General features: G+C 44.5%; 1 protein-coding gene across 1 annotated transcript in view; it reads right to left on the bottom strand.

Annotated features, from left to right (window-relative positions):
* Positions 1-24,859, bottom strand: part of LOC126109392 (chaoptin) — a 331,789-nt gene that overhangs the window by 100,763 nt on the left and 206,167 nt on the right. The window contains exons 9-11 of the mRNA XM_049914419.1: positions 24,439-24,735; positions 15,858-16,205; positions 248-532 (exon numbers count right to left, since the gene is read on the bottom strand). Of these exons, the coding sequence (XP_049770376.1) occupies positions 248-532; positions 15,858-16,205; positions 24,439-24,735 (930 nt within the window). The remainder of the gene's footprint in view (positions 1-247; positions 533-15,857; positions 16,206-24,438; positions 24,736-24,859) is intronic.

Raw genomic sequence — 24,859 nt, 5'->3', positions numbered from 1 at the left:
CCAGGTGGGCCACCGTCCGTCTCATAGGACTTTGCGGTTAGCTGCTGCTACATTACTCCACCAAATGTCGGAGTCCTACAGAAGGTTTGCGGGGTTCTGCCCGGCTGGGCCAGATTTCGGGGTGCGCAGCTCACCCGGCACTTTGTCAGCTGCTGCGGCGACCTGAGCTCCTCCATGGCCCTCCACACGGCGTCCACCTCCTCTTCAGAGGCAGCCGCGCGGAGGCGGGCGACGAGCACGGACTCACCTTGAACCGGGCGAAGACGTCGTGGCCGTGCAGCGTGGTGATGGTGTTGCGCGACAGGTCGAGCTCGACGAGCGTGGCGGCCGCCTGCAGGCCCATGGCGGACAGCGGCACGCGGCTCAGCGCGTTGCCCGCCACCGACAGCCGCTCCAGGCCCGGCTCCAGGAAGAGCGAGTCGGGCAGCGCTCGCAGCCGGTTGTGCGACAGGTCGACGACGCGCAGCTCCGACATGGCGCGGAACAGCTCCGCCGGCACGTCCAGCAGCAGGTTGTGCGACAGCATCAGCACCTGCCGGCACCACGCCACCGTCCAGCTCTGCACTCCTGTCACATCCTGTCTCCGTTACTAAAGTGCGCGTCATTTATGTTGGCGGCCGAGTTTAGGTTCGTTCTGCGCATCTGTCGTCACAAAATCACAGTCAGCCACGAGTGTCTTCAGTTTTAGAAACGTTCAGTCATAAATAAAGTGTTATATCCTAGCCAGTAATGCAACCGGGCCCGCTGCCAAAAGGTTGGCAGCATCAAAGTCCGGACGCCGTCCGCATAAGCAGCGCCAGCGATACAGGAAATCGCCGCAAGTCTGCGCGCGCCACCGCTGGCTTCGGGCTTCTTAAGCGCTGGAGTCGCGAGCGCTAGGACAGTTCTGTATTCGCCGCTCAGTTGTATACTCGCCACCGATTTGTGTACTTGCTAGTCAGTTGTGTGTTCATCGCAGCAGAGTTGTTGTTTGTCGTCAGCCGACGCTGACCTAGCCGCTCCGACTCGAACTAGACAGATTTCTGTAGACACGGAGTTCACTACTGTGTTTCTGTATCTTCGTTAATAAAGATAAGTACCGACTTTTATTTAATCAGAGTGTTTGGGTTTTCATCTTTCTGTTCACTGTTCCAGCGGACCGGTCGGCTTGCTATTAAAAGTGTGGCGGTGACTCCGTAAGCCGTTTCTACAGCGAAGTGTTTGTCGCTACGAACGCCGCCACAAAATAAAGTAATAGAACAAAAGCAATGTCTTGATAGCAGACATTCTTTTATAAAAAGTTTGGAAAAAGCATTCTTTATACCAATTGCTTCATATTCTATTAATTAATTAAACCAAACAAGCAATAAGACTCCTAATTCAGGCGATAGCAAGGAAAGGTGTTTGTATCACTCGCACGAACCGCATTTTCGCAATAAAGAACAACGGTAATTGTTTATTTCCTATTGTACTTCGACGAAACGTGAGTAATTCATAGTCATACCAACAGTGTTTGTCAATATTTTGCGTGAAGTGTTATAGTCCTCATGGCATTAGGTAGTCAGACGAGGTGCATTAGTGTAACGGTTAAGGTGTTGGGCTGCTATGCGAAAGGTTGTGAGTTCAAACCTTGTGCGCTGCTTAGAATTTCCTTTATTTAAAAACAATATCAAAGTGCCTTACTTCGCGAATTATATTCGTTTGAATGCAATTTTTTGAAATTTCTAGTGCTTTGCCTCTTCATTAACCCTTTCGCTGCTGCAGACACGTGCTCGCCGCATTCCGCGCTGTGCGCGATTTTCTCATCACTGCACTGCTCGCCTGTGCAGACACATGGTGTTCCCACTGCTTTGATACACTTATCATTCGATTTCACAAAAACAATTTGGCCCAAAAATTTGATTTTTACACGTCTTCTTGACTGATACCTTCCCCCCATAAATGACTTAATTTTCTTTCGATGTTCAACGCAGTTATTATGCAGCATTAAATGTAGTAAACCATTGCACGAAATTTTGAAGAGTTTGCAGAGGTAAAAGTCCATAGAGTATACTTTCCGTATGGTCGATTTTAGTTGCCACAATGTTGAGAATGAAATGTGGACAAGATACCTAAATTTCATATAAAATTTACTGTATAACAATATCTCATTTAATTTAAGTACGACATAGGTGTCGTACGCAATATTGAGAAATAATCCGTCTTTCGCGACTGTAGTAAAAATATTATTTACACCGGACGCGTTTGGCTTTATTTTAAAGCACTTCAATCAAGGAAAGGTATGGCACATACACAATGGTACTCATGTTCTCTTTCTTGTTTTCGTTCCACAGCCGCAGTTTTACCAATGGTACTGAAATATATTCCTCTTCTGCAACTGTAATAAGGGACTTATTCAGACCAGACGCGTTTCTCTCTTTTGAAGCATCTTCAGTGGACAGTATTTTGTCTCCTCCATTGCCAAGTCACCTTTCGTAGTTTTGTGCTGCGGTAACACAATATTCAACGTTTGTGTTGGCAGATCAGTGTTTCAGCAAATAAATGATGTTTGTGTGTGCCACACACAAAAATTATATTTGACATAGCTCAGAGCACTTCGCTGATAGACGGTATATTCAAGTCCTAATGTTTTTGTAAGTCCACAGTTTTGTTTAATGTATTTTGTCTACTTCCTTTTGACTGATTGAAGTGCTTTAAAATAAAGCCAAACGTGCTCAGTGTAAATAAAACTTTTGTTACAGTCGCGAAAGACGGAATATTTCTCAATATTACATACGACACCTATGTGTTACTTAAATTAAATGAGATATTGTTATACAGTAAATTTTGTATGAAATTTAGGTATCTTGTCCACATTTCATTCTCAACATTGTGGCAACTAAAATAGACCATACGGAAAGTATACTCTATGGACTTTTACCTCTGCAAACTCTTCAAAATTTCGTGCAATGGTTTACTATATTTAATGCTGCATAATAACTGCGTTGAACATGGAAACAAAATTAAGTCATTTATGGGGGGAAGGTATCAGTCAAGAAGATGTGTAAAAATCTAATTTTTGGGTCAAATAGTTTTTGTGGAATCGATTGATAAGAGTGTCAAAGCTGTCAGAACACGATGTGTCTGCACAGGCGAGCAGTGCAGTGACAAAATCGCGCACAGCGCGGAATGCAGGGAGCACGTCTTTGTAGCAGCGAAGGGGCTAATGCGGCCGTGGTGGCTTTACTTCATGAACTGCGCGCTCCCCCGTAAACGTAAGCTTGCGAACTATGCTACACTATGGCGCTGCTTCTATTGGCGCAACGCAGCAATCTCCCGCGTCTGGGCGGGCATGCGCGAGCCGCCAAGATAAAAGAATTGTACTATAATAGCCCATCCTGCAACCCCTCTATGACCCATTCGAGCGTTGTCTATCTGACATCTTCCACAGCCAACAAAACATCGATGTTTAGCATTTTCACATAATTATTGACCGAATTTAAAAATTTTAAATGTTGTGTCGGCAGAAGAGCCAACACCGTGTTACTAGTGGGGGCCGAAATGCACGCGTTTTAGCTCACGCAGGCTGGATTGAGGAGGGAAGAACTATACTCACGTGAGGTCTGGAACATGACAAGGAATTAGAATTCAGAAAGCGGACGGAATTAGTTTGATACTTAACTTTAATCCATTAATGATGAACGTCGCTCTTGACGGTACATGATTCACAATATTATCTGTTCAGAATAGTAACTGAATATGGCGCCTTGCTAGGTCGTAGCAAATGACGTAGCTGAAGGCTATGCTAAGCTGTCGTCTCTGCAAACGAGAGCTTCTGTAGTCAGTGAACCATCGCTAGCAAAGTCGGCTCTACAACTGGGGCGAGTGCTAGGGAGTCTAGACTAGACCTGCCGCGTGGCGGCGCTCGGTCTGCAATCACTGATAGTGGGGGACACGCGGGTCCGACGTATACTAACGGACCGCGACCGATTTAAAGGCTATCACCTACCAAGTGTGGTGTCTGGCGGTGACACCACATAAAATCCTCTCATAATCTTCTCATTAAGATACATAATCTTATTTCAAGATTTTAAACAGGCTGAAACAGCAACTGTTGAAATTCTTCACGGTAAATGATGACAGCCAAAACAGTTGCAGGATAAAGATTTATTAAAATGCTTGACCACGGTTTCGGTATATATACATATACCTTCATCAGAAGTATTTAGGTATTTTACTTCTGATGAAGGTATATTTATATATACCGAAACCGTGGTCAAGAATTTTAATAAATCTTTATAAATAAATCTTCGAAATAAAGAAGTATTAAAATTTTTGACCACTGTTTCGGTACATATAAATATACCCTCATCAGAAGTAAAATACCTAAATACTTCTGATGAAGGTGTATGTACATATACCGAAACCGTGGTGAAGAATTTTAATAAATGCAACTGTTTTGGCTGTCATCATTTACCGTGAACATAATCTTATGTTAAATGTTTAACACAATAATAAGAGTATTACAGTTAGAAACTGTTTGTATGTCTTGGGGGGAATGCAGCGCACTACGCCCTAATGTCCGGACTTTATTTGTGCAGTATTAGAGAATGCGACTGCCAACAAACTTTAAGCTTAGTTTCAAACCTCAAAACTTTTCCCGCTGAGACTCCCCACAAAGTGATCAAATGAAAAAAACTTCCTGGCAGATTAAAACTAGGTGCCGGACCGAGACTCGAACTCGGGACCTTTGCCTTTCGATGTCAAGTGCTCTACCAACTGAGCTACCCAAGCACGACTCACGCCCCGTCCTCATAGATTTAATTCCGCCAGTACCCCGTCTCCTACCTTTCATACTTCAAAGGCAAAGGTCCCGAGTTCGAGTCTCGGTCTGGCACCCAGTTTTAATCTGCCAGGAAGTTTCATATCAGCGCACACTCCGCTGTAGAGTGAAAATTTCATCCTACAAATGAAATAAGTTTAATGCTTGCTCCATTTTCCCTGCTGATGGCGTAAAACCTCAGCATCAGGCATACTTCATTACTACTAACGTTTTACAGACAGAACCTACATGTGTGGTGTCACCGCCAGACACCACACTTGCTAGGTGGTAGCCTTTAAACCGGCCGCGGTCCGTTAGTATACGTCGGACCCGCGTGTCGCCACTATCAGTGATTGCAGACCGAGCGCCGCCACACGGCAGGTCTAGAGAGACGTCCTAGCACTCGTCCCAGTTGTACAACCGACTTTGCTAGCGATGGTTCACTGACAAAATACGCTCTCATTTGCCGAGACGATAGTTAGCATAGCCTTCAGCTACGTCATTTGCTACGACCTAGCAAGGCGCCATTACCAATTACTATTGATACTGAGTCATGTACAGTCAAGAGCGACGCTCATCATTAATGGATTAAACTTAAGTATTCCACCAGCTACGTCCGTTTTTCTAAAGTCTAATTTCCTTGTCCTGTTCCAGACCTCACGCCAGCCTGCATGAGCTAAAACGCGTGCCTTTCGGCTTCCTCTAATAATACGGTGTTGGCTCTCCTGCCAACCCAAAACAGATTGTATCTGCAAAATTCCATCACTGTACGACACATGCCTCAGGAGACATGATGTCATAAATATTTAGATGTATAGAGTTTGTAACGGGACATCCTCCTCCAGCATTACTCTTCCTCAAAACTACTGGTCGATACCAGTATTACTTTTTCGAATTTGGGCAGGTCAGTATTATCTCAGTTGCTTTCCTGAAAACTTTCATATAATTATATTTCAAGCGAAAATTTATGGATAGGAATTACTTCATAAAATGGTTTATTTCCGATGTTATAATCGATAAGTACTAGTTCTGAATGTACAGTTAAATTTCTTTTTTTTTTAGAAACATTTGAAATTACGAATTATTGGTACACTTAAAATTTCTATTCTTAATCACACAATCCTGTACAGTTTACTATGTTTCTTTCTTGCTTCATTTATGAAATAATAATCTAAATTAATAGTGTAACGGAAACTAGTAGAAATAATTTGTTAAGAAAAACTGTAAATCCTTTGGAATATTATTTCCGCAGCGTGTGGGAGTCGTAAGTTGCCTCGGATGTGAACGGACGTGTTTTTGTATTTTCGTGCGAACAATGTAATTTCGGTTTTGTTAAGGGGAAAAATCAAAATACTGCATGATATACTAAAATGTGAGAAAATATATTCATGTAAAAAATGCTGCAACAACAATCAGCAGATTTATTTAGTTTAAACCAACCGTGAGGACCTGATGTGAGATTTTGAGCTTCAAGAATCAGACCCCTAGACAAGAAGAACTGGAGCCATCTCAAATGACAGCTGCGCGGGGTAGGCGTGTGGTCTAGGGACACATTGCCTACGTTATTTTTGAATTACAACAGAGTGACGCCGTGCAGTACATGGCCTACCTGTGGGAAAGTCATCAACGACTGCAACGTTCACCGAAGTACAGTGAACAATTTGCCAACAGTTTATCAGTTGCGTTATTGTATGGTTATCAGAGGATGTTTCAGTTACAGTGAATACCTTCGCTAGAAGTATCCATTTTGTTTCCGATTTTTCATTAGAGTTTTCCATTTTCCTTTACTTTAATGCATGATACACTTATGTCAATTGTTTAAATTTCACAGCTCATTCACATTTCTTTAAGGATTGTTACCAAAGCACTCTGTGAATAATTGGTCACACTTTTCAATCGTTTTTGTTTTTGTTTTTAATTCTGTTTTCTTTAAAGGACTTCGATTCTGTTTAATATTGACTTGCTACTCACAATTACATTTCTGTTCATATATTGTTGTAAAGATGTTATGTTGTAACGATGTAATGATAATAAATAAATAAATAAATAAATAAACCACAAAAAAGGGCGCCTTGCCACGGTTCGCGTGGCTTCCCCCCGTCGGAGTTTCGAGTCCTCCCTTGGGCATGTGTGTGTGTGTGTGTGTGTGTGTGTGTGTGTGTGTGTGTGTGTGTGTGTGTGTGTTGTTATTAGCGTAAGTTAAAGTTAGCTTAAGTAGTGTGTAAGCCTAGGGACCGATGACCTCAGCAGTTTGGTCCCATACAACTTACCACAAATTTATCGTTTTTATCGAATGACAAGTTAAGGAAACTACAAAGTTTATTGTAATCTTCGCTCCTCTCAAATCTTCACAAAAGACTTTACTTATTAACTACTTGGACTCGACATTGTTTAATGTGGACAATAGATGGAAGTATGAAGGAGAGAGGAGATTACAGGTTCCGACATAATGGAGGATAGTACCAGCAACTTGCATATGAAATATTTTCATTTTCTTCAGTATCCGTCGCAGTTGCGATAATAGTCACGTCTTTACGGCGACTAGTTTCCGACCATAATTTCCATTTTCAAACCACAGCCTTAAGTGTAAGTGTAATCATACAGTGCAGCAATGTACATATGGTAATGATGGAAGCTGAAGAAATGATTTAAAATTTGTGCCTTGGTTGGGACTTGAACGCAGGCCTTCTTACTTAACTAGGCAAATGTGCTAGCCATTACACCACCACAGCATTATAGATAAAATACCTGCATAGTCTTCCCTAGTCCAGCACCCTCCTTAATACAAACTTCAATTCATATCTTCAGATTCTTTTCCCCACTTTAGTTATCTCGAGGAAAATTTAATGTACATATGAGTAACAAATGTTCATATTCTTCATAATTAGAAACATTTACATGAAAACAAAATGTTAAACTTCATAGGTGTATATAATACGATTTCCTTCCGATGGAACGCAGCAAACTCATACGAGGTCTAACATCTTGTATTCGTGTAACGGTTTCTAATGATGAATATGAACATTTGTTATTGATATGTACACTGATGAACCGTGTGATTACACTTACCTGCCGGCTAGGGTGGCCGAGCGGTTCTAGGCGCTACAGTCTGCAACCGCGCTACCGCTACGGTCGCAGGTTCGAATCCTGCCTCGGGCATGGATGTGTGTGATGTCCTTAGGTTAGTAAGGTTTAAGTAGTTCTAAGTTCTAGGGGACTGATGACCTCAGAAGTTAAGTCCCATAGTGCTCAGAGCCATTTGAACCATTTGCCATACACTTATCTTTGAGGCTATGGTTTGAAAAAGGTCGCGATGGTCCGAAACTAATCACCACAAAGAGATGCCTGTTATCGCAACTGTAACAGGTATTAGGAAAATAAAAGTATTTAGATCCGTGAAAAACTAGCTTTTGCTTAAAATGGCCCGTAATAAAACTTTAAAATCAGGCATGACATTTTAATTTATTAGATGTATGGTACTAATTCTATTCAGGACATACTTGGCATACAGTATCGACCCAAAAGTCCGTCAAAATTTGAAAATTCAATACTTCACATAGTAGTGTAGGTACATAGGTAAAACTGGCACACATGCTTCAAAATCACGTGGGATTTTATTGAAAACAGAAAGAAACTGCACGAAATTACCAACAGATGGCGCTTTATATCACACAAATGCAATTATTAACATAACAATTGATTTATAACGACGCACTGTTTATCAGTAGGTACGGTGAGAAATTACCGTCGGAGGTTGTTTTTTCTAGCATCCCCGATGAGATCGGACGACCGCGGTAGACTTGCAACTTGAGGTAACCCCACAGCCAGTTATCACATCCAATGAGTTCTGGGGACCTGGGAGATCAAGCACGACGTAAGTGGCGGCTCAGGACACGATTCTCACCACACGATGCTCGCAAGGGAGCTTTCACACGTGTAGCAATATGGGGTCGAGCGCAGGTATTTATCAGCCAGGTTCAAATGGCTCTGAGCACTATGGGACTTAACATCTTAGGTTCTCAGTCCCCTAGAACTTGGAACTACTTAAACCTAACCAACCTAAGGACATCACACACATCCATGCCCGAGGCAGGATTCGAACCTGCGACCGTAGCGGTCGCGCATTTCCAGACTGTAGCGCCTAGAACCTCTCGGTCACAACGGCCGGCTATCAGCCAGGCTAGGGATGATGAGATTCTGTAACACACCGGCGAACCCCGCACCCGTCGCGCTGACAGTTTGAAAAGCGGCGACCCGCATTTCGTCGAAGAAAAAGTGTCCGATCACGACTGATGTGGTAAAGCTACACAACACCGCGACTTTCTTGTCAGGCAAATAGGGTCTCCACGACAGCTGCAGGATTTTCGGTAGCCCAATTACAGCACATTTTATACGCGATTCTCATGCAGTGTCGCTGCCGGGTTGCCGTCCAGCCAGTTTTCGCACTTGTTTTTGGTTTCAATAAAAACCCACTTCATTTCAGGCATGTGTGTCAAGTTTTACTTCTCTATTTTTAAATGTTAATGGATTTTTCGGTCACCCTGTGTTTCACCAAAATACCTATAAAATTCTATTATTGTACGACACATTGTACGACACAATGAGGTACGTTATAAAGTAGCTTTTGCTTAAAATTCAGCGCAAATCACCCAGTTTACATTCATGCAATGTACCTGTTGGTTTGTAACAAGCTCTATCCATATTTTCAAACCTTTTCAAAACTTTCTGCCCTGAAAGGCTTAAAAGTAAATATTTAACACATAAAATCATTTCTCATCATACGTTTAAAGCTGTTTATAAATGGGATTCTTCAAATAATCGTGGGTTTACGGCTAATGGTGGGTTTAGGTGCTACATATTTTACGACAATAGCACTGTCGCCAACACTGCCGCAATTTGGCTGCAATAGACGCAGTTTTGCGATATGGCTTGGTATAACTGCTGATGTTGCAGGTAACTGTCGACGTGTTGCCCAGGGGTTGCGGGAATCGTAAATCAAGAGCGGAGAACACTCTTTATTGCAGAGCAGTATCTGTCTCCGTCCTTGCCCGCATCTCGTGGTCGTGCGGTAGCGTTCTCGCGTCCCACGCCCGGGTTCCCGGGTTCGATTCCCGGCGGGGTCAGGGATTTTCTCTGCCTCGTGATGGCTGGGTGTTGTGTGCTGTCCTTAGGTTAGTTAGCTTTAAGTAGTTCAAAGTTCTAGGGGACTTATGACCACAGCAGTTGAGTCCCATAGTGCTCAGAGCCATTTGAACCTTTTTTTTTTTTTTGTCTCCGTCCTTGGCTGCATATGCTTCCATTTTGTTCTCGCCTTTGCTCCCTAGTTCTTGCACTGACAAACCTGCAGCCTCGTGTCTGAGCGATAACAGTATCAAATGAACTATATGGTTTCAGAGACCTTTTCAAGTCTGAGACATCTATGATGTATGGATGCAGATTGAAGCTGCACTATGTGATCAAAAGTATCCGGACACTTGGCTGAAAATGACTTACAAGTTCGTGGCGCCCTCCGTCGGTAGTGCTGGAATTCAGTATGGTGTTGTCCCACCCTTAGCCTTAAAGACAGCTTCCGTTCTCGCAGGCATACATTCAATCAGGTGTTGGAAGGATTCTTGGGGAATGACAGTCCATTCTGCACGGAGTGCTGCACTGTGGAGAGGTATCGATGTCGGTCTACATCTACATTTACATGATTACTCTGCAATTCACATTTAAGTGCTTGGCAGAGGCTTCATCGAACCACAATCATACTATCTCTCTACCATTCCACTCCCGAACAGCGCGCGGGAAAAACGAACACCTAAACCTTTCTGTTCGAGCTCTGATTTCTCTTATCTTATTTTGATGATCATTCCTACCTATGTAGGTTGGGTTCAACAAAATATTTTCGCATTCGGAAGAGAAAGTTGGTGACTGAAATTTCGTAAATAGATCTCGCCGCGACGAAAAACGTCTTTGCTTTAATGACTTCCATCCCAACTCGCGTATCATATCTGCCACACTCTCTCCCCTATTACGTGATAATACAAAACGAGCTGCCCTCTTTTGCACCCTTTCGATGTCCTCCGTCAGTCCCACCTGGTAAGGACCCCACACCGCGCAGCAATATTCTAACAGAGGACGAACGAGTGTAGTGCAAGCTGTCTCTTTAGTGGACTTGTTGCATCTTCTAAGTGTCCTGCCAATGAAACGCAACCTTTGGCTCGCCTTCCCCACAATATTATCTATGTGGTCTTTCCAGCTGAAGTTGTTCGTAATTTTAACACCCAGGTACTTAGTTGAATTGACAGCCTTGAGAATTGTACTATTTATCGAGTAATCGAATTCCAACGGATTTATTTTGGAACTCACATGGACCACCTCACACCCTTCGTTATTTAGCGTCAACTGCCACCTGCCACACCATACAGCAATCTTTTCTAAATCGCTTTGCAACTGATACTGGTCTTCGGATGACCTTACTACACGGTAAATTACAGCATCATCTGCGAACAACCGAAGAGAACTGCTCAGATTGTCACCCAGGTCATTTATATAGATCAGGAACAGCAGAGGTCCCAGGACGCTTCCCTGGGGAACACCTAATATCACTTCAGTTTTACTCGATGATTTGCCGTCTATTACTACGAACTGCGACCATCCTGACAGGAAATCACGAATCCAGTCGCACAACTGAGACGATACCCCATAGGCCCGCAGCTTGATTAGAAGTCGCTTGTGAGGAACGGTGTCAAAAGCTTTCCGGAAATCTAGAAATACGGAGAGATCCCCTGTCGATAGCGGCCATTACTTCGTGCGTTGCACAAGATGAAACCATGCTGATTACGTATCAATAGATCGTTCCCTGGTACGAAGTCGGCGTTCCTAAACATCCCAAAGGTGTTCTATAGGATTCAGGTTAGGTCTCTTTGCAGGCCAGTCCATTACAGAGATGTTATTGTCGTGTAACCATTCCGCCACAGGCCTTCAATTATGAACAGGTGCTCGATCGTGTTCAAAGATGTAATCACGATCCCTGAATTGGTCTTCAACAGTGGGAAGCAAGAAGGTGTTTAAGACATCAATGTAGGCCTCTGCTGTGATAGTTCTACGCAAAACAGCAAGGGGTGCAATCACCTCCATGAAAACACAACCATACGGCACTACAAACGCTGGCAGATGACCTTCACCGGGCATTTGCCATAGACCCTGCCTTCGTATCGCCACATTGTGTACCGTGATTCGTCACTCCACACAACGTTTTTCCACTGTTAAATCGCTTAATGTTTACGCTCCTTACACCAAGCGAGGCGTCGTTTGGCATTTACCGACGTGATGTGTGACTTATGAGCAGTCGCTCGATCATGAAATCCGCCTAACTGCCATGGAACTTGCAGTGGATGCTGATGCAGTTTGGAATTCCTGTGTGATGGTCTGGATAGACGTCTGCCTATTACACATTACGACCCTCTTCAACTGTCGGCGGTCTCTGTCCGCCAACAGACGAGGTCGGCCTGTACGCTTTTGTGCTGTACGTGTCCCTCCACGTTTCCACTTCACTATCACATCGGAAACGGTGGACCTATGGATGTTGGGAGTGTGGAAATCTCGCGTACAGACGTATGACGCGACAACCAACCACCTGACCACGATCGAAGTACGTAAGTTCCCCGGAGCGCCCCATTCTGCTCTCTCACGATGTCTGATGACTGCTGAGGTCGCCGATATGGAGTGCCTGGCAGTAGGTGGCAGCAAAAAGCACGTAATACGAAAAACGTATGTTTTGGGGGGTGATCGGATACTTTTGATCACATAGTGTACGAATACACCCTGTCAGTGGCCAGTGCTACCCGTAGAAAGCTTTTCGCTTGTTGATTTGCATGGGGTGGTAGACTGTTCGCACTACTGCCACGAGCTGACTCTTTGCTGTAAGGGTATATGATTCCTGTTTCTTGGGTACAGGAGGTCCCGGTACAAATTTTCCTTCGTCACTTCGGTCTGCATATGAAAATAATATCATTTCTCTTTCGTTCAGAAGCTTGCACATATTTTGTAGTTGTTTCTTGTCGTTGAGTTCGATGTGCACAGCAATGGAGAAGTGGACAAACGACAGAAATATGAATTTTATAAACGCAATTTATCTACGAGCAGAGCTATGTGATATCGAAATTAACCCACGCAATACCAAGAGGAAGAGGGGTGGGGGACGGTAAATAATATATGCCCACGTTTTGAAAAATATTGTAATCTAGTCATATAATTAATATTTTAAAATGTTGAAGAAAATACTTATTGTTTTTAACGAATTCTTTTAGAAGATTCCATGAATGTTTAAAATTTTTCAGTTAAACCGAACCCAAAAATCTGAGTCTACGTAGTATTTGTCACTTTCCACAATAAATGTTATTAATTAATTTCCGGTTTAGGACCTAACTTACACATTAACATCTCTTTAAAAAGTGTGATTTAAGTAAAAATTAAAATGAAGAAAATGCATCTTTTTTTAAAAATTTTTGTGCACACTATTGAGAATGCATTGATATCGCTATGAGTGTGGTGGAAGGTATATTCTGGTTCTGGACCCCACTTACAACCATTAATTCTTTAAAAAGTATATTGTTAATGTAAGTCAACGTCCGTTAACGATTTTGTTTTTTATTTCGTTTAGGGTGGACATAAAGTATCACCTAACTGGTATTGTGCATTATGGAAAATGCGTCGGTATTACTAGGGTTAATGTACACAAACATCGCAGTCTCAGAAACCGGTTGTCAGTCTTGCCGATGAGCTCAGAATCACGGTTGATGAAGCACAGAAACATTCCGAAGTCTTCGAACCTATGGCGCATGCGTGGCAAAAGAAAGCTGCATAGAAAGACTGCAAGCGCTAATGGCTCTTCATCCACGTGGTCACATTTAATCCTATGAGTTACATCTGAAGCAGTTTTCTTCAAATGATAACAGAAAACCAATGGTGTCCGGAAGTCGTTGTTCGTAGGCACTAAACTCGACATGTTGACGGGTTTTAAACAGATACCGATGTATCGAACATGGGTTGCCGTGTGTTGATATTCGCCGGCCGCTGTGGCCGAGCGGTTATAGGCGCTACAGTCCGGAACCGCGCGACTGCTACAGTCGCAGGTTCGAATCCTGTCTCGGGCATGGATGTGTGTGATGTCCTTTGCTTATTTACGTTTAAGTTCTAGGGGACTGACGACCTCCGATGTTAAGTCCCATAGTGCTCAGAGCCATATGAAACATTTGTTGATATTCGTCGTCAGCCTTTACAGGAAGGAGATGAAGCAGCAGTCGCTGTCTCATGGGCTCTATACTGACAGCTAGCAGCATCTGTAGCGAAAATCCGGTTTCATAGAGTTCTGCCGGTCGGAGTGGCCGAGCGGTTGTAGGCGCTACAGTCTGGAACCGCGCGACCGCTACGGTCGCAGGTTCGAATCCTGCCTCGGGCATGGATGTGTGTGACGTCCTAGTTAGGTTTAAGTAGTTCTAAGTCCTAGGGGACTGATGACCTCAGAAGTTAAGTCCCATAGTGCTCAGAGCCATTTGAACCTTTTGAACCATAGGTTTCTACACTATTGATGAAGACGATGATGGTGAACGTCGAAATCTGTTTTAGATTAGATTAGATTTACTTTCATTCCAATTGATCCGTCGTGAGGAGGTCCTCCAGGATGTGGAACATGTCAGAAAAACAACAATACATGACAAATATTTACAACTAAAACAAATAAGCTAATGTACCATTCCACAGGTCCCAAGTGGAATGATCGTCATTTTTTAATGAACACTAAGAGTCATTTTACAAATACTAATGCACTGAATTCAAAATAAAAAAGTTTTTTATTTATTTATAAGGTAATAAACATGTAATAAAACTACTGTAATACTTATTTACAATGAACACATTACTGCACTGAAATGGTGCAGAAGTTAGATTATACTTACACACACAACACACACACACATACACACACACACACAGACACACAAATTTTCAGTGAACACATTACTGCACTGAAATTGTGCAGAAGTTATGTTGTACTTATATACAAATCAGTTGGTTTTACTAAGAAATTCATCAATGGAGTAGAAGGAGTTGGCCACCAATAAATCCTTTAGGCTTCTCTTAAACTGAATTTCATTGGTTGTTAAGCTTTTTATGGCTGCTGGCAAGTTATTGAAAATGTGTGTTCCTGAATAATGCACACCTTTTTGTACAAGACTAAGTGACTTTAAATCCTTGTGAAGATTATTCTTATTTCTAGTATTGATTCCATGAATTGAGCTGTTGGTTTGAAAAAGTGATATATTTTAATGACAAATTTCATTAAGGAATAAATATATTGGGAAGCTGTAGTTAGTATCCCTAGTTCCCTAAACAGGCTTCTGCAGGATGTTCTTGAGTTCACACCACATATAATTCTTACTGCACGTTTTTGTGCCTGGAAAACTTTAGTTTGGCTTGATGAATTACCCCAAAAAATAATCCCATATGACATTATGGAATGAAAGTAAGCATAGTATGCCAGCTTTTTCATTTTTATATCCCCTATGTCTGACAAAATTCGCATTGCAAACGGAGATTTGTTAAGACGCTTCAGCAGTTCTGTGGTGTGCTCCCCCCAGTTGAATTTATTATCAAGCTGTAATCCCAAGAATTTAACACTGTCCACTTCTTCTATCTTCTTGTCATCGTATGTTAGACATATACTTTTGGGACACCCCTTAAAGTTCTGAACTGCATGTAGTGTGTTTTTTCAAAGTTTAGTGACAAAGAATTGGCTAGGAACCAGTGATTAATGTCCACAAATATTTTATTGGCTGATCTTTCTAAGACTACACTTGATTTGCTATTTATTGCAATGTTTGTATCATCGGCAAACAAAACAAACTTGGCATCTGGTAATGTTACTGATGAAAGGTCATTGATATACACAAGGAAAAGTAAGGGCCCCAAAATGGAACCTTGTGGGACCCCACATGTAATTAGTTTTACCAGACCTGATGCGATAAAAGAGAGAGAGAGAGAATGTCCTATGCAAGGTCGTACATTAATTGACGAACAGACGCCGATCACTCACCTGCAGGCGTCTCGTGTTGCGGAAGGTATCGAAGTCGATCTCGACGAGCTCGTTGTGGGAGAGGTCGAGCCACTGGAGGTGTGGCATGTTGCCGAAGAGGTCGCGCGACGCGTTGGACAGCAGGTTGTGGGAGAGGTAGAGGTGCGTGAGCGAGGTCTCCACCGGCCGGAAGTAGCCGCGCGCCACGCCGCTCACGTTGTTGTGGGACAGGTCGAGCACCTTGATGTTGGAGTGCACGGCCACCGGGTCGCCACGGTGGCCCAGCAGCAGGCCCGCGCTGGAGTTGGACTCCAGCGAGTGCAGCCGGTTGTGGCTGGCGTTCAGCCGGAACGTGGCCAGCGTGCCCACCTGGAACCAGTGGGGGACACCTCAGCCTAGGGGTCAGGCACGACCACTGAGTCGGCAGATGGTGGCTCAAGTCATCGCCTGTAGCAAAATTCTACTAATACCATTACTGCTGGTCCCTATTTTGATCAGAATAGGGGTAGAATCTCCCTACATGTCGGTCAGGGGCCTGAAGATGGCGTATTAAAACGCTGAAAGTGGTACCCACATAAAACAAGTTTGGAAACTACGAGGGCAGTTCAATAGGTAATGCAACACATTTTTTTTTCTGAAACAGGGGTTGTTTTATTCAGCATTGAAATACATGAGGTTATTCCCCAATCTTTTAGCTACACAACACTATTTTTCAACGTAATCTCCATTCAATGCTGCGGCCTTACGCCACCTTGAAATGAGGACCTGTATGCCTGCACGGTACCATTCCACTGGTCGATGTCGGAGCCAACGTCGTACTGCATCAATAACTTCTTCATCATCCGCGTAGTGCCTCCCACGGATTGCGTCCTTCATTGGGCCAAACATATGGAAATCCGACGGTGCGAGATCGGGGCTGTAGGGTGCATGAGGAAGAACAGTCCACTGAAGTTTTGTGAGCTCCTCTCGGGTGCGAAGACTTGTGTGAGGTCTTGCGTAGTCATGAAGAAGGAGAAGTTCGTTCAGATTTTTGTGCCTACTAACACGCTGAAGTCGTTTCTTCAATTTCTGAAGAGTAGCACAATACACTTCAGAGTTGATCGTTTGACCATGGGGAAGCACATCGAATAGAATAACCCCTTCAGCGTCCCAGAAGACTGTAACCATGACTTTACCGGCTGAGGGTATGGCTTTAAACTTTTTCTTGGTAGGGGAGTGGGTGTGGCGCCACTCCATTGATTGCCGTTTTGTTTCAGGTTCGAAGTGATGAACCCATGTTTCATCGTCTGTAACAATCTTTGACAAGAAATTGTCACCCTCAGCCACATGACGAGCAAGCAATTCCGCACAGATGGTTCTCCTTTGCTCTTTATGGTGTTCGGTTAGACAACGAGGGACCCAGCGGGAACAAACCTCTGAATATCCCAACTGGTGAACAATTGTGACAGCACTACCAACAGAGATGTCAAGTTGAGCACCGAGTTGTTTGATGGTGATCCGTCGATCATCTCGAACGAGTGTGTTCGCACGCTCCGCCATTGCAGGAGTCACAGCTGTGCACGGCCGGCCCGCACGCGGGAGATCAGACAGTCTTGCTTGACCTTGCGGCGATGATGACACACGCTTTGCCCAACGACTCACCGTGCTTTTGTCCACTGCCACATCACCGTAGACATTCTGCAAGCGCCTATGAATATCTGAGATGCCCTGGTTTTCCGCCAAAAGAAACTCGATCACTGCCCGTTGTTTGCAACGCACATCCGTTACAGACGCCATTTTAACAGCTCCGTACAGCGCTGCCACCTGTCGGAAGTCAATGAAACTATACGAGACGAAGCGGGAATGTTTGAAAATATTCCACAAGAAATTTCCGGTTTTTTTCAACCAAAATTGGCCGAGAAAAAAAATGTGTTGCATTACTTATTGAACTGCCCTCGTAGACAGCTGAAAGGTGTTTGATTTGACATCCTGTATCGAACAGCCGGCCAACAGCCTTGCCGCAATGGTAACATCGGTTCCCATCAGATCACTTAAGGGCTTTCAGGCTGGGCTTGCATTTGGATGGGTGACCATCCAGTCTGCCGAGGGCTGTCTGCAAGCAGGATGCACTCAGCCCTTGTGAGGCAAATAGAGGAGCTACTTGAGTGAGAAGGACCAGCTCCGGCCTCGTAAACCGACATACGGCGGGGGGAGTGGTGTGCCGACCACATGCCCTTCCATATCCGCATCCAGTGACACCTGTGCACTGAGTATGACACGGCGGTCGGTCGGTACCGTTGGGCCTTCACGGCCTGTTCGGGCGGAGTTTAGTTTAAACCGAACAGCCGAGTCCCGCAACTATCTCTAAAAAGATGAACATACAGAGAGAGGCCATTGTGGTCTGACCGACGAGATTAAATTTCGTAGAGTGGCTACACGTCCACCGTATCTGAAGAAAACTGAACAAAATCCTCCATTCTTTCTGTAGTCAAAGGCGTCGCCTGCTTGCTCGCACCCTCTTGAAATTGCCTTTAAGTAGCTCCAAATATCTCGTGCTAGCTTTATTTTTTTTCTCGAGGAACTGTGTACAATGACAGCAACAAGACAAGTTTTAATCGAAGTAGCAATAAACATTTCGACGCGTGTAAAACTACAAGAAGACCTACAAAACGTTGATCTACCCACGATAACTTCTCGTTGCTCTCAAACTGAACGCAAGTCAATGCAAACTGAGTGGGTACCACCTGAAGATTATAGGGGAAACTTCGAAACGCGCTGTGGTTAACTAATAGAAATGGTAACTGTAACAGAAATTCTGTACTTTTGTTCTTATTTTGAGCATACAGTCACCGCCATAAAAGTTCACTATAGATGAGAGTGCCTATTAAAAATATGTATTAAAAGTAACTAACATAAGTAATTCAATAATAATAATGACGTACAAGACAATAAAATAATTTATTGCCGTTTCCTTTTACCGTGTTTTATTGGCATTTCACATCTACAGTGTTTTCATTGGCATTTCATTTTTACAGTATTTTGCTTGACATTCTATTTTCTGCAATGTTTTTCACTGACAATTAAATAAAATAAGCCTGGTATATAGTTGTCTGGCAACTTTACCTCTGTGCTCAAAACACTTACATTTGCATGAATGATTTACTATGCATCTAAATTACTGCATGAGGAGCAGTTTTATAAGTTTCACATATCGGTAACACGTTTCTTTCCCAGATTCAGTTGCTGTAGGAAAAGACCACTGTTTATAAATAAGTAACTTCTCAGTAATTGCAGTGAAGTGTTCTTTGGTTAGACAATTTGACAAACTTTACAAAGTAGCTACATGTCTTCCTAGACTAAAATTTCCTTTTTTGCTGAGAATGAAGTGATACTTTACCACTAGCTTAAACGTCCAAAAGCTCTTCCAACAGATCCTTTACGTTTTCACTATTTGACATGTTGTTGTTGTTGTTGTTGTGGTCTTCAGTCCTGAGACTGGTTTGATGCAGCTCTCCACGCTACTCTATCCTGTGCAAGCTTCTTCATCTCCCAGTACCTACTGCAACCTACATCCTTCTGAATCTGCTTAATGTATTCATCTCTTGGTGTCCCTCTACGATTTTTACCCCCCACGCTGCCCTCCAATACTAAATTGGTGATCCCTTGATGCCTCAGAACATGTCCTACCAACCGATCCCTTCTTCTGGTCAAGTTGTGCCACAAACTTCTCTTCTCCCCGATCCTATTCAATACTTCCTCATTAGTTATGTGATCTACCCATCTAATCTTCAGCATTCTTCTGTAGCACCACATTTCGAAATCTTCTATTCTCTTCGTCTCCAAACTATTTATCGTCCATTTGACATGTAACAAACTGAAATTGAATTTTTTAACTGCGCTATTCTTATTTCGTTTCACACAGAATGTGGTGTCACCGCCAGACACCACACTTGCTAGGTGGTAGCTTTAAATCGGCCGCGGTCCATTAGTACATGTCGGACCCGCGTGTCGCCACTGTCAGTGATCGCAGACCGAGCGCCACCACACGGCAGGTCTAGAGAGACTTACTAGCACTCGCCCCAGTTGTACGGACGACTTTGCTAGCGACTACACTGACGAAGCCTTTCTCTCATTTGCCGAGAGATAGTTAGAATAGCCTTCAGCTAAGTCCATGGCTACGACCTAGCAAGGTGCCATTAACCATTTCTAGAGAGAGTCTCGCTTGTATCATCAAGAATGCTGTATACAAATGATGGATTGAAGATAAGTATTCCAGTAGCTACGTACTTTTCTTTATAGCATTCATTACGTATCCTGTTTCAGACCTAAAGCCAGACTGCGTGAGTTGACGCGTGCATTTCGGCCTCCTCCTGCAACACAGTGTTGGCTCTACTGCCAACACTACACACTAGCTTGCTTTATATGCTCCTTCAGTAGCAACGTTCTTTGCCGCAAGCAGGCTGTAACTTGTACGTTAATTACTCTATCAAATTTTAACTCGTTGTGTTGACCCCCTTTGAGACTGTATGTTCCGATTCTGATTAAACTTTGAATTAGAAACAGCGAAGATTATCAATTTCCTTATTCAGCTCCCAAGACGGAAACGGCGTACCCAGTCTGTCTTCCTATAGAGTAAATTCTGTGTGCAAGTGTTTGCGTACCGCGTATCTGAGGCGAAAATTTGGAAACAGTGGGTTGTGATAAACAGCCTAAAAACACGAGGCTGGCTGCTACGCTGACCCACTCGACATTAGTCTGCCGGGCGGACTCTATCCGTGGCTGGCATACCTCCCCACCACGGAAGCGATCGCACTAACATGCACGACTACCTGTGTGGGTGGACTGTACGGGAGACACTAGAGATGCAGTACGGTAACCACATCCAAGAGCTGGTAAGTAACAGGTGTCTTCCTCTCCTGCTGCGCACAGACCAGCTAGGCCTGACTACTGTACCTCGTGGAGAGTGTACCTAGAACACATGACGTGTCCTGGTTGGTGTTTGAATCTAGTGGCTGACTTTAGAGTAACAGGAAAGAATGCATTTTCTTCTTGCTGTCAGAAAAGTTGTGTTTTGAGCAGTGTTTCTGAATATTGCGAGAGCTACACTCCTGGAAATGGAAAAAAGAACACATTGACACCGGTGTGTCAGACCCACCATACTTGCTCCGGACACTGCGAGAGGGCTGTACAAGCAATGATCACACGCACGGCACAGCGGACACACCAGCAACCGCGGTGTTGGCCGTCGAATGGCGCTAGCTGCGCAGCATTTGTGCACCGCCGCCGTCAGTGTCAGCCAGTTTGCCGTGGCATACGGAGCTCCATCGCAGTCTTTAACACTGGTAGCATGCCGCGACAGCGTGGACGTGAACCGTATGTGCAGTTGACGGACTTTGAGCGAAGGCGTATAGTGGCCATGCGGGAGGCCGGGTGGACGTACCGCCGAATTGCTCAACACGTGGGGCGTGAGGTCTCCACAGTACATCGATGTTGTCGCCAGTGGTCGGCGGAAGGTGCACGTGCCCGTCGACCTGGGACCGGACCGCAGCGATGCACGGATGCACGCCAAGACCGTAGGATCCTACGCAGTGCCGTAGGGGACCGCACCGCCACTTTCCAGCAAATTAGAGACACTGTTGCTCCTGGGGTATCGGCGAGGACCATTCGCAACCGTCTCCATGAAGCTGGGCTACGGTCCCGCACACCGTTAGGCCGTCTTCCGCTCACGCCCCAACATCGTGCAGCCCGCCTCCAGTGGTGTCGCGACAGGCGTGAATGGAGGGACGAATGGAGACGCGTCGTCTTCAGCGATGAGAGTCGCTTCTGCCTTGGTGCCAATGATGGTCGTATGCGTGTTTGGCGCCGTGCAGGTGAGCGCCACAATCAGGACTGCATACGACCGAGGCACACAGGGCCAACACCCGGCATCATGGTGTGGGGAGCGATCTCCTACACTGGCCGTACACCACTGGTGATCGTCGAGGGGACACTGAATAGTGCACGGTACATCCAAACCGTCATCGAACCCATCGTTATACCATTCCTAGAGCGGCAAGGGAACTTGCTGTTCCAACAGGACAATGCACGTCCGCATGTATCCCGTGCCACCCAACGTGCTCTAGAAGGTGTAAGTCAACTACCCTGGCCAGCAAGGTCTCCGGATCTGTCCCCCATTGAGCATGTTTGGGACTGGATGAAGCGTCGTCTCACGCGGTCTGCACGTCCAGCACGAACGCTGGTCCAACTGAGGCGCCAGGTGGAAATGGCATGGCAAGCCGTTCCACAGGACTACATCCAGCATCTCTACGATCGTCTCCATGGGAGAATAGCAGCCTGCATTGCTGCGAAAGGTGGATATACACTGTACTAGTGCTGACATTGTGCATGCTCTGTTGCCTGTGTCTATGTGCCTGTGGTTCTGTCAGTGTGATCATGTGATGTATCTGACCCCAGGAATGTGTCAATAAAGCTTCCCCTTCCTGGGACAATGAATTCACGGTGTTCTTATTTCAATTTCCAGGAGTGTATATATATAACTTTATTCGAAGCAAAAAGTCTGGTATGTAATGTTTCGCCGCGCGGGATTAGCCGTGCGGTCTTGGGCGCTGCAGTCACGGACTGTGCGGTTGATCCAGGCGGAGGTTCGAGTCCTTCCTCGGGCATGGGTGTGTGTGTTCGTCCTCAGGTTATTTTAGGTTAAGTAGTGTGTAAGCTTAGGGACTGATGACCTTAGCAGTTAAGTCCCATAAGATTTCACACGCATTTGAACATTTTTTTGTAACGTTTCGATAAGGGGAGGTTCAACAGCCGTTAAGTATTTTATAAAACGCATTTTAACCATCATCTGTTTATTTGTCCCATTAGTCATCTACTGGTTTCGATTATCAACCATCATTCAGGATGTAGGGCATAACAGATTAGTTAAATGGAAATGAAGTCCCATACTTATTGACAGAGCGTAGAGGAAAGATTCGGGGAGCGACACCGCCGTACTAGGCAAGGTCCTAATGGAGGTGGTTTGCCGTTGCCTTCATCCGACCATATTGGGGATGAATGTTGATGATGATGACGACAACAACACCCAGTCATCTCGGGGCAGGTGAAAATCCGTGACCCCGCTAGGAATCGAACCCAGGACCCCGTGCTCGCGAGACCACGAGCAGCGGACATTAGTTAAAAGCGTCCATATTCCTTTGATGTTGAGCAATATCGAAATTATCCAGTGGACTTGTACAAACAATACTTAATAAAAACAATACTTAAAGTCATATTTTATGTCAAACATACAGACGAAAAAACACCTTGTTTCTCCTGCAATGTCTCTCTGTTTGACATAAGGTATGACTTTTGGTATTCTAAGACAAATTGTTCGTACAAGTTCACTGGATAATTTCGCTATTCCTCAACTTCGAAGGAATATGGGATGCTTTTAACTAATCTGTGGTAGCCTACGCCCTGGATTATGATGAATAACCGAAACCAGTAGATGACTAATGGGACAAATAAACAGCTGATGGTTAAAATGCATTTTATAAGAGAAGGTCTGGTAAACTTGGGCTGTAAAGTGCATAACCATTTTCACGTGCAATGAACATAATCATATGCAGCCGGCTAAAATTAACTGGATTCCGTACCTTCCGTGTAGCCACTGAAGGAACATAGTACAGTTAACTTTGGCCTGTTGCATACAATTCAGTTCATTGCACGTGAAAGCGGTTGTGAATGGCAGGCTACATTCGGGGCCTGAAGACGATACCATGTGGTGTCGAAACTGGTAGCTTGTACTGAAAAGAATAAGCAATGGTACATTCAAATACAGCTGCTAGTTTCGTTACAATTATTGAAGTACAAAATGTCAGGTTGCAGGCTCACTTTTCTCAATGAATTACCAGAGACTCGCTAATTAATTGAGGTCAAGGATTTCCCCACCATTTTCTGGTTCACCCAGCTGATGGAGGATGATAAATCTCAGAGTTGATATCAGGGTTGTAACTGAGTTTACTTTTCACAGCTCACGCTTTTTCTTAAATGCATGCTCATCTGCTACAATGTAGTCGAGACCAAATAAGTAAACGGCCCCCCAGTGAGGTCGGTCCTTTCAGTTTGGGCAGATGTTGGTTGGTTTATTCGAGTGATCCAACACAGCGAATATAAGTGAAGTTGGTTCACCTCAGGCAAGATCTACAAGGCATACTCATCTGACTGAATGATCACAATAGTTATAAAAATAAACCAGTTTTGACCTTGAGCTCTTCTAGATTAGCTAGCTTCTTGAATGTACTCTACCATTATTGAAATAAGTCGAAAGAAGTGAATCATTTATTAAGTGAGATCGAGGACCCTTCACTATACTTGGATCCACCCATCTGATGTATTATGAATTCAGAACCCAGCTTGTCACTGAGTTCGGGTTTCCGCAGCTCAGATATTTTGTGAAATGACTGCTCATCTCTTACAAAATCGTCTAGGCCAAAGAAATAAATGCGCAGACAGTGAGGACATGATTTTTAGGGCAAATTTTGGGTGGTGTATTAAACAGAACCAGTGTAGTGATTATAAGTAAGCCAGTTAGGACCGAAGTTTTAGGCGTCCAGATCGGGCAGTTTCTGTGATGTGTGCTCACCTGGTCCAGCATGGTGAAGTCCAGAGAGGTGAGCCGGTTGTAGGCGAGGTCCAGTTCCTCCAGCTCGGGCAGGTTCTGGAAGGCCTCATCAGAGATGCGTGTGAGCCGGTTGCCCCGGAGGTCCAGCATCTTGAGGCGATCGAGGTTCATGAAGGCCCGCCGCTCGACGCGCTCGATTCGGTTGTCGTCGAGGCGCAGCGTCTCCAGGGACGACAGGTCGACGAAGGTGTGCGTGTTGACGGCCGAGAGCGAGTTCAGCGACAGGTACACCTCCTCCAGCCCAGAGTGGATGTTGCCCTGTGGGCGGCAGAGGTCGCCAGTAACGAGCTACTCTCTCTCAAGTGACAGCACAAATATTTATCGATCAACAACTTGCGTTCAGCAACGTAAAATGGTAGCTTTCAAGGATGCTATTTGCGTC

The sequence above is a fragment of the Schistocerca cancellata genome, chromosome 12, assembly GCF_023864275.1.
Source record: "Schistocerca cancellata isolate TAMUIC-IGC-003103 chromosome 12, iqSchCanc2.1, whole genome shotgun sequence".
Classification (NCBI taxonomy): domain Eukaryota; kingdom Metazoa; phylum Arthropoda; class Insecta; order Orthoptera; family Acrididae; genus Schistocerca; species Schistocerca cancellata.
The sequence above is the reverse complement of the archived record's forward strand: the minus strand, read 5'-3'. Positions and strand labels throughout refer to the sequence as shown.